Source organism: Papio anubis, chromosome 14 (genome assembly GCF_008728515.1).
Source record: "Papio anubis isolate 15944 chromosome 14, Panubis1.0, whole genome shotgun sequence".
In the NCBI taxonomy this organism is placed as follows: domain Eukaryota; kingdom Metazoa; phylum Chordata; class Mammalia; order Primates; family Cercopithecidae; genus Papio; species Papio anubis.
In genome coordinates this window covers 46,342,641-46,358,271 of record NC_044989.1, presented here as the reverse complement: position 1 = coordinate 46,358,271, position 15,631 = coordinate 46,342,641, and the positions used below count along the sequence as shown (strand labels likewise).

Sequence of the window (15,631 nt, the reverse complement as noted above, 5' to 3'; positions counted from 1 at the left end):
ATCTTTTAGACTGGAACAGTTTACAAAGCTTGGCGAAGAATGTATCCAAGAATATGAAATTAATAGAATACTGATTATACTTAAACATCCTAAAAGGAGATATGGACAGTTTGTAAAGAGTTTGTGGTTGAATCAATAATAATTACGTAGAAAACAAAGAGATATTTATTAACTCCAGAGAAAATAAACAGAAAAAAATGCATTGGGAAGGAAAAGTAACTATAGCATACCACATAACTGAATTCCAAATAGTATTTCATAGTCATACTAATGTATACTATATATTCATTTAACCAAAATTACAGAAAACTATATTGAGAGGATGGGAGGTTGGGAAGGGTGTGCATATGTGATAGGGCTGTGGAGGTGGGTAGTGGGTGAGAAACAGAACGAAATCCTCATCTTCCACAGTGGAAAGTCACTAGAGAATGTCTAAAATAATTGTTTTTAAAATCACAATAAGGCTAGGTGCCGTGGTTCACGGCTGTGTAATTCCAGCACTTTGGGAGGCTGAGGTGAGAGGATTCCTCAAACCCAGGAGTTCCAGGTTGCACTGAGCTATCACTGTAACGCTGCATGACAGCCTGGGCAACAGAGCAAGACCCTGTCTCAAAAAAAAAAAAAAAAAAGTAACAATAAGATAACGTTGTTTCTACATACAGAGGTACATATCAAAAGACCCAGCTAGGAGTTGAATGTGGTTGCTTCTTTGGAAGGTGAAATTGAGGGGAGGGAAGGCAAAAAAACCTGCTTTGCTATTTACCAGAACACCATGTAGAACTGATTCATCTACATGTATATCTTTGATTAAAGTAACATCTAAGCTTTACACTATCTCATTCTGTGAACTCGGGTGAGTTATTCCACCAATTTTGGTTTCCAAGTTCTGCATCTACAAAATGAAGGAGATGGATTATGCAGTCTCCAAGGCCCTCCCTGATTTAACATTCACTCAACATTTCTGCCATGGTAGCTGATCTCCTTCCATTAGAGACTCGGTCCTTAGATCTTTAGGAGTTTTATGTCAAAATATCATTTTCTATAATGGGTGGGGTAACGCTGACAGCTGAGAACAATGCTCTCTGGGGAAAACAATCCCCAAGTACCCTCAGTGACTTTCTAAAGGTCAGGTCCTAGAAGACTCAAAGGCAAAAAGAGATGCCCCTACTTTCTCCTCCCTTTCTTTGTATTAGAGTTTTAAATAACTTGATAATGTATTAATAGAGGATAAGACTACACGTTAGACCTTCCAGTTATTAATTCAGGTTTAACTAAAGACCTTCATCCAAGTCAGGAAATCCCTAACTGTGTGCCAATGGCAGGATATGATTCCAGAGATTAAGGCACACACTTTCCCCTCTGACTAGCAGGATGGCAGGACTAAAATTTATATCACAACTTCATACGCATTTTCCATACGGAGGCCTGGTTTGGAGGGCACGGCTAGAGACCTCAGTACAACCCCAGCTCCTTCTAGGAAAGCCCCTCCTAAGCCTCTCCTATGGGCTTTGTTCCCTGTCTCTGGAGAGAACAAGATAGTTAAGACAGGTTTATAAGATGCACTGAGGTTCTGACTAAATTTTTGTTCCTTGCTCTTAATTCTTATTTGACTTTTTGTAAACATCATGGTCAACAAGGAAAGCCCTTTCTAAGCACCTCCCGAGTACAGAGGAATCTAGGCTTCGCCAAGGCAGAGGCACCTCCTCTCTCTCCCCTCTGCCCAATTCTGGCACCGGGCACACTACAGGCACTGGGGGAAGACTGACTCCCAGGGAATGATGATAAGGGCTCATTAGAAATCAAAAGGCTTGGAGAATCTAGGGAGGGAGAGTTTATAACTTATACCTTTCTCCGCTGGTGGATAAAGACCAAATTTTAGTGCTCAAAATGACAAATGTTAATTATTCATGATATGTGACATAATAAGATGCTCTGTCATTTCCCACTGGCTTTCATATCCTCTATCACAGTCTGACTTCTAGTAATCACTCTCAGCTACCTTTTGAAGGAGACAAGGCAGGTACTATCTGAACTTCACAAGTGGAGAGCAGTCACAAAGAGGTTTTGTAAGTTGCTCAAGAAGATTTCTCAGAAAGTTCTCTAGAAACTGTTAAACTGTTTACCCCTGGGTAGTTATGAGTTTGATGAAGAAAAATGGACTTTACACCATTTTTCACTGCTTAAATTTTTATTTTCCCTATGACTACTACTTTATCATTTCAAAAAAGAAAGAGTTCAATTTTATCAGAAGGAAAGAATGAAGAAAAAAGGACAAGAAATAATTCATTTCTCTAAAGTGATTTCAGGCATCCCTTTTGGTGACTGGGATGGATAAGACATCTCTAATGTTCTTTCACTGTATCTTAACAATGTAAATTTGAGGTATAATGTGACTGGCTAACATTTACTGAGAACTTACTGTGTGGCAGGTGGTATTTTAAATTATTTAGACCTATCCACCCATGAAATCCCTACAACTTTGTGAGACAGGTATAACTATCATTCCCACTTTATTGATGAGGATGCACGCAGAAAGCATGGGGACACTTGGTCAGGGCTGTGGAATCTACATCTTTCTCCACCCTCTGCTGCACAGCGCTCCTGACTTCCGGATTACAAAAGAAAAAAAAGATACCTTCCTGGCCGCCAAGCCTTCAGCTCCATTCCCAGGCCCCCCTGCTCCCTTCACTGTCTGAGGCATCATCACAAAATCTCTCCTTCATGACATGTGGACAGAGGGAGTATTCTCTGAAAGTCAGCTGCTGCGGTTGGGCGGCTGGGAGAATCACATGCATAAGCACTGAGCAGCATGTTGAGGAGGAGGAATTTCCCTGAATCAATCTTGGACGGAAGGCCCACCCTTCCAAAACCTCCCACAGTGTCTACAAGTGTATGGGGGAGCGGGTTGTTAAATGCCATAATTAGGAAGAGTGGAAACAGGTGATCTAATGCATTCTTCTACTACAGCACAAGGGACAGGAACCCCACCCCCACCCCTCCCCCGACTCCATGTCCAGCAGGGAACACAGAGACAGCGCCCTCTGCTGTGTAGGGGGAAAGAGACCAGAGGAAAAGGAGATTGTGTCTATCTGCTTGGGTTCTCTTTCAAGTGTGAGCCAGAGAAATGACTTCTCTTACTTCTTGGACATGGACCAATTAGCTGCTAATTAGCTTGTGTATCAATTCCAACAGGAAAGCTGGAAAATTCTATCTCAACTTAAGCAATGACGCTTGTCCTCCCAAACTTGGTCTTGCCTGTCTCCCACATAAATTCCCTGTATCACACACAAAACATGGTCTCTGCCTGGATCAGAACAGCCAGAAGCCAACAGGCAGAAACACATACACACAACTTCTCCATCAACCTCATACAGACCTCCCCAGAGAGCCCTTCTCAGAGCCTTTTGCAGCTTGATACAAAGGCAGCATGGGAAACACAGACCACAGGGTCCTCAAGAATCCATAAAATAAAAGATAAGAAGAAATGGGTGTTTTGGGGGGTCCAGAAAAAGAAATATGTTGTATACTAGAAATGCTTCAAACAAAGACTTGAGAAATATACAACTGTGAGGTAGCAACCCACTGGATTAGAAGACTCTGGGGCAGTAGAGACTACAAGAACAAATATTGATTGATCATCTACTGCCAAGTAGGATACCGTCTTAGATCAACTAGGTAAGCACTCTCAGGTGGAGTTCTCAATGACAGAAGAGGTATCATAAGTAAAAACCCTAGGGTGGCAGAGGGAACAAGCAGAATGCGCAATAAAGAGACTGTCATGTTGCTCAGGGGAGGCATGATCCCACTATGGGAGGGAGTCAGGGGAGGCCGCTCACAGCTGGAGTGCTTGATGAGGTCCCGAGGATGAATTCTCTTCAGCTATGGTCTCCCAATCACCTAGATAACATTTTTTTAAAAATACAAATTCCTAAACTCCATACGTCAGATCTATTGAATCAATAGCTCCAGGAGTATTACTCTGGAATCTGTGTTTATGATTATTATGGCAAAACATACATGAAAGTAGACAGAATAGTGAACTCCAAGTGCCCATCATCCATCTCCAGCAATCACCTACTCATGACCATTCTGTTTTCACCCATCCCCTTACCTATTTCCCCTCCCCCAGTATTATAGGATCTGTATTTTTTTAAACCAGGGACCCTGAGGCAGTCAGATCTTGGATGTGAACTGGGAACCACTGATGCAGACACAGATTAGGAGCAAGGGAATCCTAGGGACAATGGGGGCAAAGGCTCAGAGAAGTGAGAGGGAATGGTATTTTGGGGATAATGGCAAGTAATCTGGAGTGCCTGAAGGGTGGCAATGGGGATAAGGGCCAAAAGGTCATCAGGGCCATGGGGCCCTGTTAACAGTACAGTGTCTTTGTGAGAAGCACAAAACTCCATTTCCTCTGGGTAGAAAAGCATCCCTTGCTGAGGGCTGAAGCTCCCCATGCAAGTGGAGAGGGGCTGGATGCCTTCCCCCACCCACTACCTGTGCCCCTCACTTCTGCTGGGCCCAAACTACAAAGCTATGCACAGCAGCCCCAGGGCCTGGGGTCTGGTTCCCAAAGATGTTTGGACTTTATCTTATAAGGGCTGAAGGCTGCTAAGAAGGGGAACATGCAACAACCAGTCTGTGTTTTAGAATAGTGGGCAGCAATGGAGGGGAGGTGGATGGATAGACTGGAGGGCAGAAAACCAAGAGGCAGTAAGCTAGTGAAGACAGCGACTACTGCAAACTAGCCAGGGAAGAATGGAGAGAGCTGGGAAGGTCCAACGTTGATGGGGAGAGGTTTAACAGAAGAGATCTTGTGTGGGGCTCTGGAAATAATGCAGGGCTAGATATAAAGGAATGCTGGATACAGAGATGTGAAGAGTCATTGGCATGTAGAAGTTGTCTGAAGCCACGGGAAGGCTGAAATTGCCCAGTGTGTAGAATAAGAATGAAGAGGCATGAAGGCCCTGGGGAAAACCAGCATTTACAGGATGAAGGAGCCAGCCACAGTGATAAGAATGGTTAGGACAATGGGAAGGGAGGTAGGGAGAAGAGAATGGCTCATAGAAGCCAATAGAGCAAAAGTGGTCACAGGTTGGTGAGAGGAAGACATTCATTTAGGGAAGCTGAAATGTAAGGGAAGGTCAAGTTTTGGAGTACCTAAAATGATTAGCAAAGGAGTTTAGAGTTGAACTTGAAAAGGCGGGGTACCAAGTGTCATGGTGTGCAGCATTAGTTGGTGTGTCAGTTACACCTCCTATGCCTGTCATTTACCACGTATGGCTTTGGACACATTCCTTAAATTGAGTCTCTGTATCCCTGCAATAAAATGTTGGTGATTGTACTCACTCTATTAGAGATGGGGAAGACATCTCAAGGAATGGCAGTTTTTCTTCTTGTCCTTGGCACCTAACAATGCACAGCCTTGAAGTACGTGCATTGTATCCAATTCCTGCATCTCTAAGTAGCTTGTAAATTGCTTTCAGGATAGGGATTAAGGCCATTCAGACCATTAACTGAAGTCAATGATCCTATGTTGATATTTATTATGCACAAATCAAGAAGAGCATGTAGAATAAGAATAAAGGAAGATTGAAGGTTTAATAAAAAGAAGAAATGGCCCTTTGAGTTTGAAACTTAGAGAAGGATCCATATAGATGTCCAATCCTACCACAAGGTGAACAGTGGCAGGTGCAGCAATGAAAGTCTCAAATTGCAATTTCTTCACAAAGGAAAGTGTGAAGGATGCAGAGACTCACTCTGGCTAATGGAGCCAGGCAGGCAGTGCTGCATGGGGTTTTGCGGCTGGACAGAGGAGGTACAAATGAGGGCAGAAGCACAGCAAAGTTGGAAATTGGCAGGTGAGTTTGATGAAAGCTAAGAACCTTTGTGGGTGCGAAACAAGGGGTGTGGGAAGTGAGGAGAGAAAGGTGTATGAAGCTGTAGCAGACACAGCCTAAAGTGACCCCCAACTCATGCTCTGGTATAATCCTATAATCTTTTGCCCTTGAGTAAGGTGGAGCCTGTGACTTACCTCTAACCAACAGAATATGGCAAAGCTGATGTGATATCACTACTGGGGTTATGCGACATTATATGGCAAAGGGATATTGCAGATATAATTAAGGCTCAAATCATCTGACTTTGAGTTAATCAAAAGGGACATTATCTTGGGTAAGCCTGATTAGGGCCATTGACAAGAAGGCCCAGACCTTCCCTGAAGTTAGAGACTTACGGCAGAAAACACTTGCTCTGCTGCTGGCCTTGAAGGAGCAAGTCACATGAGTTCTAAAGCTGCAAGGAAAAAAAATCTACCCACAAGCACATGAGCTTGAAAGATGAGCCCAAACTTCAGAAGAGAATGCAGCCCCGGCTGATTCCTCAATCACAGCCTCATGAGACCCTGAACAGGGCATGTAGGTAAGTCATACCTGGACTCCTGACCCACGGAAAGTGCAAGATAATGGATGGGTACTGTTTGACACCATTACGTTTGCGGTCATTGGATATGCAGCAACAGAAAAAAAATGCATGGACTCCCATGGCAAAGGGCCATGAATGGCAGCCTAGGAAGCATGGGCTTTATTATATGGGTTCTAGGAAATCACTGACTGAGGAAGCTTAGAGATGGCAGAAGGAAGGGAAGCCTGGAGTGGGGTTGACCAGAATGCCTTGAAGAACATCTGGCCAGGGCACTGCTCCCAGGAGCAGGTCAGTAATGTTCAGATGAGTAACCAAGTTCTAGGTGAAACCAAGCCAGCTACTCTTCTACCCAATTAAAAATAAATAAATAAATAAATAAAAATAAAATAAAAAAAGAGGAAGCAAAGACCAAGTGAAGAAATTAACAGCATTGAGAAAACCTTAAGGAACTTTAGTGTTCTTGTTGCTAATTATAAATATTTACTCCTCCCAGCATTCCTAACCTCACAGAAAAGCCTGCATAGCCTTGTTCTCTTTATGGAAAATTAGTGTGCGCGTGCATGTGTGTGTGGACGTGCGTGTGTTTCTTGGAAGGGGAGCGGGCAGTAATAAAGGATTGGACGATCTGCAAAAAGTCACTTCCTGTTGGATATTGTCTAGTTCCCATTCCCTGTTCCCCACCCAAGATCATAAACCCCCAGTCCCTCAAGCAACTCCTCCTTCCCTGATTCTATCTGCTGGAGAAAACTAAGCCAAACAAACTCAGGAAGTGGCAAGAGACTGGGAAGGGGAGGAAGTTCATGGCACAGAAGAAAAACGTAAAGAGAATGCCCTGATGTTCAAGGAAGAGGGTGGAGGAGAGAGAGAAATGAAGGTCACACCAAGGTCACCTGGCACCAAGCCTTTAAAATGTCATGCTTGAGCTTTAAATCAAAACTGGCACAAACAGTGGGTCAAATCTCCCAGGGCCATTCAAATACTAACATTCACAGGAATAAACAGCCCCCAAAAAACCCTTCTGTAAGCAAATTGGAACAAACAGCTAATCTAAAGCAGGTTGCTAAGAGATGAGTGGGCAGGAGCTGAAGTCAGTTCAAGTATCTGAAGCATCCTTTATTTTCTTCACTTTCAGCAAAGAGAGGAGGAGAGAAGAAGCTACCTGTAGATGACTCCATGCTGGTGGAGGAACATAAGGGCCGACGTGACCTCTGCAGCATAGAACCGTGAACGAGGCTCATCAAATTTTCGGGAGCGCTGAATCTGAAACATGAGGTCTCCACCATTTACATATTCCATGACGAAAAAGAGGCGGTCCTGAAAGGAGAGAAGAAAATGCCATTTGGGTCATTCGATTGCAGCTGCCCACACAGGCCAGCTTAGTGTGAGCTCAGCATAAGGTTACCAGGAATCAAGGGGGAAGAAGCCTCAAAGGTGGGTGAATCCTGGTAGCACCTGATCCAGAAAGAAGACAAAGGAATAAAGCACACAGATTAGAGTATGAAGTGCAATTTTACTTTTTCTCTGTCTTCCTTTGGTGGGCATCAGCTCGGTCTAGTGGAAGTAGCCTAAATGGACAGAAAGGAGACCGGGATCTTTGATTTTTGTTGCCAACTGGAAGTGTGGCCTTGGACAAGTCTCTGCCCTTTTGGGGATCCAGTTACCTTTATATGTGTGGTAGGTTGAACAACCCTCCTCTAAAAGATATCCAGGTCCTAACCTTTGAATGTGTCAATGTTACCTTATATGGCTAAAAAAAAAAAAAGAAAAAAAAGGATTTTGCAGATGTAATTAAGTGAAGGATCCTGAGACGGGGAGGTTATCCTGGATTACCAGCATGGGTCTTAAATACAATCATAAGTGTCCTTGTAAGAGGCAGGTAGAGGGAGACCTGAGACAGGGAGGAGGAGGCCGAGTGGCCACAGAGGCAGAGATTGGAGTGAAGCCGTCACAAGTCAAAGGATGCAGACAGCCCTGGAAGCTGGAAGAGGCAAGGAGCGGAGTCTCTGGAGGGAGAGTGGCCTGGCCAGCACCTTCATGTAGGCCTAGTGATGCTAGACTCCTGGCTTCCAGAACTGTGAGAGAATACATTTCTGTGGTTTTAAGCCACCAAGTTTGCAGTAATTTGTTGAGGCAGTCCCAGGAGACTAACAGATTGCAATGTGGAATCATGAGACTGTGAACCCCCATTCACTGTGAGGGCCACTTTTTACTTTGGAGGATATTCCTTCCAGGATCCCCTGTGGCTTCCTCCCTCAAGGCAGCCCTCAGAATGGCCAAACCACAGTCACACCTCATTGGAGGTGGCCCCTTCTTACCTGCAATCTATGACAATGTGGGGAGAGGATGGACTGACATTCTCCTTGCACCGTTTCTTGACTATTATACTCTAAGCTCCTAGGGTGTGGGACACTCTGCTAGGTGAGGGCAAAGAATTATAAGCCATTGCTGTCCAGGGGAGCTTACAATCCAGGGGTGGAGATGGAAAATGGGCAAAATGATAAAAAAACAAAATAGGAGCCAAATGCATGAAAAACGCCAGGTGCTAAAAAGATTCAGAGAAAAAGGAGCTCTCTGACTTGGGAGGCCATGGAGGATTTTAGATGTAGCTAGGCCTGGAGAGAAAAAGAAGGTCGGGGGAGGCAGGAACCAATGCCAGGACATGGGAATGGAGTAAGCAAGTTTAGGGGCCAGTAAACTGACCGGATCAGTTGTAGAGGAAGGTTAGCAAAGTAAATGGTGAGGTTTAAGAGGCCAGAGAGGCAGAGCACATTCTTTTTTTTTTTTTGAGACAGAGTCTTGCTCTGTCGCCACGCTGGAGTGCAGTGGTTTGATCTCAGCTCACTGCAACCTCTGACTCCCTGGTTCAGGCAATTCTCCTGCCTCAGCCTCCTGAGTAGCTGGGATTACAGACACACGCCACCATGCCCGGTTAATTTTTGTAACTTTAGTACAGATGGGGTTTCCCCATGTTGGCCAGGATGGTCTTGATCTCCTGACCTCGTGATCCGCCCGCCTCGGCCTCCCAAAGTGCTGGGACTACAGGCGTGAGCCACCGTGCCTGGCTCACGTTCTTAACACATAGCTATAATCTAAGTGAAGCTTCCAGAGGATGTTAGCATATTATTTTCCATTAGGTCTCAGTAAAATTTACCAATGAGCTTCTTTATTTAGGAAGCATATCTATCTTACTACTGACATCTCTTTGAAAATAAAGTCCATAGTTAAGAATTGTTATTAATTCAAACTACTTTCATCCCCACTGCAGTCTCTAGAATTATTCAATCTTTACTGACATTCACAAAGGACCTAAGTCCGGTTTTTCTTCCATTTATTTTGCCCTTCTTCCAGGCCTACCTCGTTTTCTCCCTAGAGTAAAATTTTGTAATCAGAAGTACATGGGCCGCCTTGCTGACTATTTATTCAATCATCCATTCTCCATTCAAATCCTCATTTCAAAAATTAAATGCTCTGGCCAATCTCAGACCATCGGAGTCAGAATTTTTAAGGGTGGGGGCCCGGCCTCAGTAGTTGTAAAAGCTCCTCAGGTGATTCCCATGTGTGGCCAGGGTTGAGAAGCACTGACTCTCCTCCATCTGGTTTCTGCCTAGATATCTTGCATCTGTGCAATATAAGGATTATACATTATTTTGGTCTCCTTTCTGTCGTTTCAAGGATTCCTTCCAAGAACAAAGACTCTTCGACTCATGCATTAGAATCACATGGAAGCTTGTTAGGACACGGATTCCTGAGCCCCCCACTCAGATATCTGGTTCAGAAGATCTGGGGCAGAGTCTGAAAATCTGAATCCTCTAACAAGTTTCCGGGCAATGCTGGCAGGCCAGGGACAACACTGTGACAGCCTCTGCCCTGGAGCACTGGGGCAAGCCTTTCACATGGGAAGTACAGCTGGATCGTTCACTGAACACTAAACCACACTACCTGAAACAGCTACTGAGGTGCCCATTCCATAGTCACCGGCCCTGGACTTGGACTTTAGCAACAATGGAGTATTTCCTTGACTGTGTTTAGGAGAATCCAGATCTCTAAAGGGGAAGAACCTCCCCTCCCCATCATCCTCCCTGGCTGCTTTTTATTCTACCAACACTGGACGCAGTTTTTAAGAGTAGGGGCTGTGGGGTGAGAAAGAGGCGTTCCCATATCGGTTTTATCACTCACTGGCTGCAAATGACTCCGGCAAATGCCTTCGACTCTCTGTGCTCAGTTTTCTGATCTGTAAAAAATGAGGATGGGCCGGGTGTAGTGGCTCACGCCTGTAATCCCAGAACTTTGGGAGGCCGAAGCGGGCGGATCACTTGAGGCCAGGAGATCGAGACCAATCTGGCCAACATGGCCAAACCCCGTCTATACAAAAAATACAAAAATTAGCTGGGCATGGTGGCGCGTTCCTGTAATCCCAGCTACTCAGGAGGCTGAGGCATGAGGGAGAATCGCTTGAGGTTGGGAGGTGGAAGTTGCAGAGAGCTGAGATTGCACCATCGCACTCCAGAATGATTGAGTAATAGAATCTGCCTTACAGAATTCTCATGAAGGTTAAATTATATGTTAAAATGCCTGGCTCAAAATGAAGATTGGCTGTGACTGTTGCTATAGATGGTATTTGAGCAGTTATCATCTTAAGTCTTCATTTTCTCTGACCTCTCTGCAGCTTTCTTCCCTGACCACATCCTCTTTCAACACACACTTGTTTCCCTTGGCTTTCAGATTTCCCCCCTAAATTTCTGGCAGGGCTTTCTCTGCCTCTCTCATGGGCTTCGCCTCTTCCCAGCTGTTAAGTGTTGGAATCCCACAAGCCTGGGCTCCAGATGCTCCCCATCTTCACTGAGTGCTCACTGAGGATCTCCTCCACGCCCAGTTTCCAAGGCACTTCTATGCAGATGACTCACAAGCTCAGACCTCCATCCTAGACTTCTGTTCCAAGCTCCAGACCACTCATCCAAATGTGGTTCTGACATCTCCATCCAGATGCCCCAAAGGCACTCAAACCCAACATGTCCAAAACTGACTTCACGATCTACCCCAATGAACTAGGTCTCATGGCAAAGCTTCACCCTTCAGAAACCTGAGTCATTTAATACCTCTCTCTCCCTCAGTCCTCAACAAGTCCTGTCATGTTTACTTATCATACCTTTGCATTTCGTACCTTTTCCCCCGTATACTTGTCCATTTCTCTCTCCCTCTCTACCACCATCACGCCCACCATTCTGGCCCAAGCAACTATCATTCCTTGTCTAGATTTTTGCAGATGCCTTGCTGCTGATGCTCCCCACATTTACTCCAGTTCCCCCTCCAAATGCTGGTCATGCTCTAGGTAGAGGGACCCTGCTGAAACAGAAATCTGCTTGTAACCCATCCCCCTTCCTCCTCTAAGTCTACTGCTTAGTTTTTTGAGACAGTCTCGTGCTGTCACCCAGGCTGGAGTGTAATGGTGTGATCTTGGCTCACTGCAACCTCGCCTCTCGGGTTCAGGTGATTCTCCTGCCTCAGCCTCCCAAGTAGCTGGGACTAAAGGCAAATGCCATCATGCCCAGCTATTTTTTGTATTTTTAGTAGAGATGGGGTTTTGCCATGTTGCCCAGGCTGGTCTTAAACTCCTGACTTCAAGTGATTCACCCGCCTTGGCCTCCCAAAATGCTGGGATTACAGGCATGAGCCACCGTGCCCAGACTCTATAGCTCGATTCTATTAAAGTCTCCCTGGTACTCTAGGAATAAACGGAAAACTCTCCAATATGCCTCAAAGTCTATGTGGTCTTCTTAGTCTTCTCCTTTCCAGCTGTCCCTTGTTCCCTCTGCCCCAGGGCTTTATTCACGCTGTTCTTTCTGCCTAGAATGTTTTCTCCCCTGCCTTCCTCACCCTTCAGATCTCAGCACAACCATCTTTTCTTCCAGGAGGCTGCCCCTGACTTCTCTGACAAGGTCAAATCCCCCTCTGATGTGCTACACTCTCTGTTGTAGCATTCAGCGCAGCAGAATGCTGACCTTCAAATCTAACACATTTGAGGTGTTATTTGTGTAATTAATTTATGACTTTCTCCCCCCGTAGTCTGTGTGCTTCATGAGGGCAGGAACTGTTGGTAACTCTGGCTTGCTGTTTTTTAAGGGAATTGAACTAACCTGAAAGAGAAGTTGTTATAATCTCTTTTAAAAACAAACACCTTGTAAATAGAAGAACTAAAAAATGTTAGGGGGCTATAAGAAGCAAAGAGTGATCTAAATATTTATATCTGCAGGCCAGGTGTAGGGGCTCATGCCTGGAATCCCAGCACTTTGGGAGGCTGAGGTGGGAGGATGGCTTGAGGCCTAAACAACATAGCGAGACCCTGTCTATAAAAAAAAATTAAAAAGTTAGCCAGGCATGGTGGTGCACACCTATAGTCCCAGCTACTGGGGAGGCTGAGGTGGGAGGATTGCTTGAGCCCAAGAGGTGAAGGCTTCAGTGAGCCGTGATCACACCACCGTGCTCCAGCCTGGGCAACATGGTGAAACCCTGCCTCTAAAAAAGTGTGTGTGTGTGTGTGTGTGTGTATGCATAACTGCAAATTCTTACTGCTTAGCTAGTTAAGTTAGCTAGTTAAGTCAGCCTGCTGCTGTGAGCCTGTGTCTGCAGAATCTCGAGCTGGGTGCCCACTCTCACCATTTCAGAGGGTCTGTCTATATCAACACCTCAGTATTTGGTTACAGACTTGAGTGATTCTTTTGTTCTTTGGGTAGTTGTCTTCACTTCCCAGTGAGATGTTCAGCTCCTTGAGGAACACACTTATTCTCCCTAGCAATCCTAAGCAATATTAGCTCCAAACTCCACACCTGAGAAGGTGCTCAAGCAAAATCTGCTCATCCAACCTTTGCTCCAGGGAGCACCATGAGAGGAGGAATTTTTGTTGCTTTAGTTCCTTACTGTAGTCCCAGCAACTAGAATTGAGCCAGGCATATAGTGGGTTCCTATTATGTCTGCATCAAATGTCTGAGTTCTTGAATACCCACCATGGACAAGGTTCAGATTGCTAGAAACTCAAAGGTAATCCAGAGCTGGTTTCCCCATGTCATTTCTATTGTAAAACCTCATCTTGAGCTATTCTAACTTTAGCCCATTTTGAACTTTAGTTTTAACTTGCTTTCTACTCAACAGAGCTCCATGTTCATGACCCCAAAGCATGATCAACTCTTTTTTTATACATTCAGGCTGTTTTAAAAGCAAGGTAAAAGTTTCATTTCCCCTCCCTTTACTGAGTCTGCATTGTTTCTGACCTTCAAATCTAACACATTTGAGAAGCATGTTTTGATGCAGGGTGAGAACTCAAGTCATTCTGAGAACTGCTTAATTACATAAACTGAAATCAAAAGAAAGCTGGCAAACCCGGCAGCTACTCATTAATCCCCTCTTGGCATAGGTAGAAAACAAAACAAAACAAAACATCAACTTCCTGGTAAAGTAAGCAAATATGTTTTCTGAGGTAATCAAAGATTTTAAAAGCCTTATTCCACCTCCTCCTCCCTTAATCTCACCTGAATGTCTAAAAAGTTACGGTCTTGTGATAGCAAGTAAAATAATAAAATTAGGAAAGAGATTATGTGTCACGGCCATTTAGGGTAAGAATAGTTAATAATGACCTTCGAGCTGGAAGAACCACACCGTGTGTTTGAAATTCCCATCGGGCTCCATTTTCCCAGAGCGCTAACCTTTCCTGCCTTTGAAGAGAAAACTAGGCCTGTCCTGTTTGCCTTTCAAGGTGTGACAGATAGCCAGAGGCTTCCCCTCAGCAGCAGTTTGGTTTCTTTGGATACACAGATTCTCCGTCACCTGTCAGCTGTTTATACGTGCAAAGATTTTATAGCTCTTACATCAATTTCACATAAATGACCAACTAAAGACCAGGCTTGGAACAGCCCTTACTTGATGTGCTGGTGACAGCATGAGCAATTTCTCCAACGTACCATATAAAGAAATTGTGGGTCCTAATTTCACACTCTAAAACATCTTCTCCCCTCCATGTCTATATCATCTAACCTATCAATGGCAACAGGTCTTTCCTGGGTGCCCAGCTTTTGGGTACATGGCTGGGGGATATAGAAGATGACATAAGCCATGGCTTGTGTTTTTCAAGAGCTCGAAACTGAAGACAGGAAATCATGGAAAGCAGCACTAAATGTTGTATAATTATGTGCTAAACTCTCCTGTATCAAATCAGATTGTAAAGCCTATGTATCTGGATTGTATCTTAGCACCCCCTAGAGAATAATCATCTTTCATCCAGGCTTTATCACTTAGAGAAGATCATTATACAAAACAGTCCTATGGAAAGTCCTATATTTTCTTTCTTTCTTTCTTTCTTTCTTTTTTTTTTTTTGATGGAGTTTTGTTCTGTCACTCAGGCTGGAGTGCAGTGGCATGATCTCGGCTCACTGCAGCCTCCACCTCCCGGGTTCAAGCAATTCTCCTGCCTCAGCCTCCCGAGTAGCTGGGACTATAGGCGGACGCTGCCACGCCTGCTAATTTTTGTATTTTCAATAGAGATGGAGTTTCACCATGTTGGCCAGGATGGTTTTGATCTCATGAGGTCACCATGATCCACCCGCTTCGGTCTCCCAAAGTGCCAGGATTACAGGTATGAGCAACCGTGCCTGGCCAGAAACTCCTATATTTTCTATAATATAACTGGTGTTGATGAAACTGACCACTGCTATAGGAATTTGTTTGAGATAAAGCTGAACTGGGGCAAAGACTACATTTAAGTAAAATCTTGAACAATGTGAGTGGGAAGAGGAGAAGGCCTGGTAAATTAGAAGCACAACCTTGAAGGGCAGAGGTAAGCAGAGATGAAAATTACATGTGGGAATGAGGAAGGCAGGTGTGAGCTCAGTAAAAAAAAACTGTCATTTAGGGAATAGTGCATAGATGCAGGGAATAGGTAGGAAGGAGACAGAAAAGTGCTTCTGAGAACATAGGTAGGAAGTAAATAACCCTAAAGTCTTTTTTTTTTTTTTCTTTGAGACAGGGTCCTGCTCTGTCACCCAGCCTATAGTGCAGTGGCACGATCATAGCTCACTGCAGCCTTGAACTCCTGGGCTCAAATGACCCTCCCACTTCAGCCTTCTGAGTAGTTGAGACTACATGCATGTGCCACCATGTCCAGCTAAGCTTTTCTTTTTTAGAGACAGGGTCTTGCTATGTTGCCCAGGTTGGTTTTGAA

The 15,631-nt window shown here is 44.6% G+C and overlaps 1 protein-coding gene across 16 annotated transcripts in view; it reads right to left on the bottom strand.

The window, feature by feature from the left end:
• The window catches only part of PRKCE (protein kinase C epsilon), a 539,251-nt gene that overhangs the window by 94,290 nt on the left and 429,330 nt on the right, over positions 1–15,631 (bottom strand). For all 16 annotated transcript variants that reach the window (XM_017947484.3, XM_009184138.4, XM_017947485.3 and 13 more), the window contains one exon: positions 7,583–7,737. In XM_017947484.3, the coding sequence (XP_017802973.1) occupies positions 7,583–7,737 (155 nt within the window). The remainder of the gene's footprint in view (positions 1–7,582; positions 7,738–15,631) is intronic.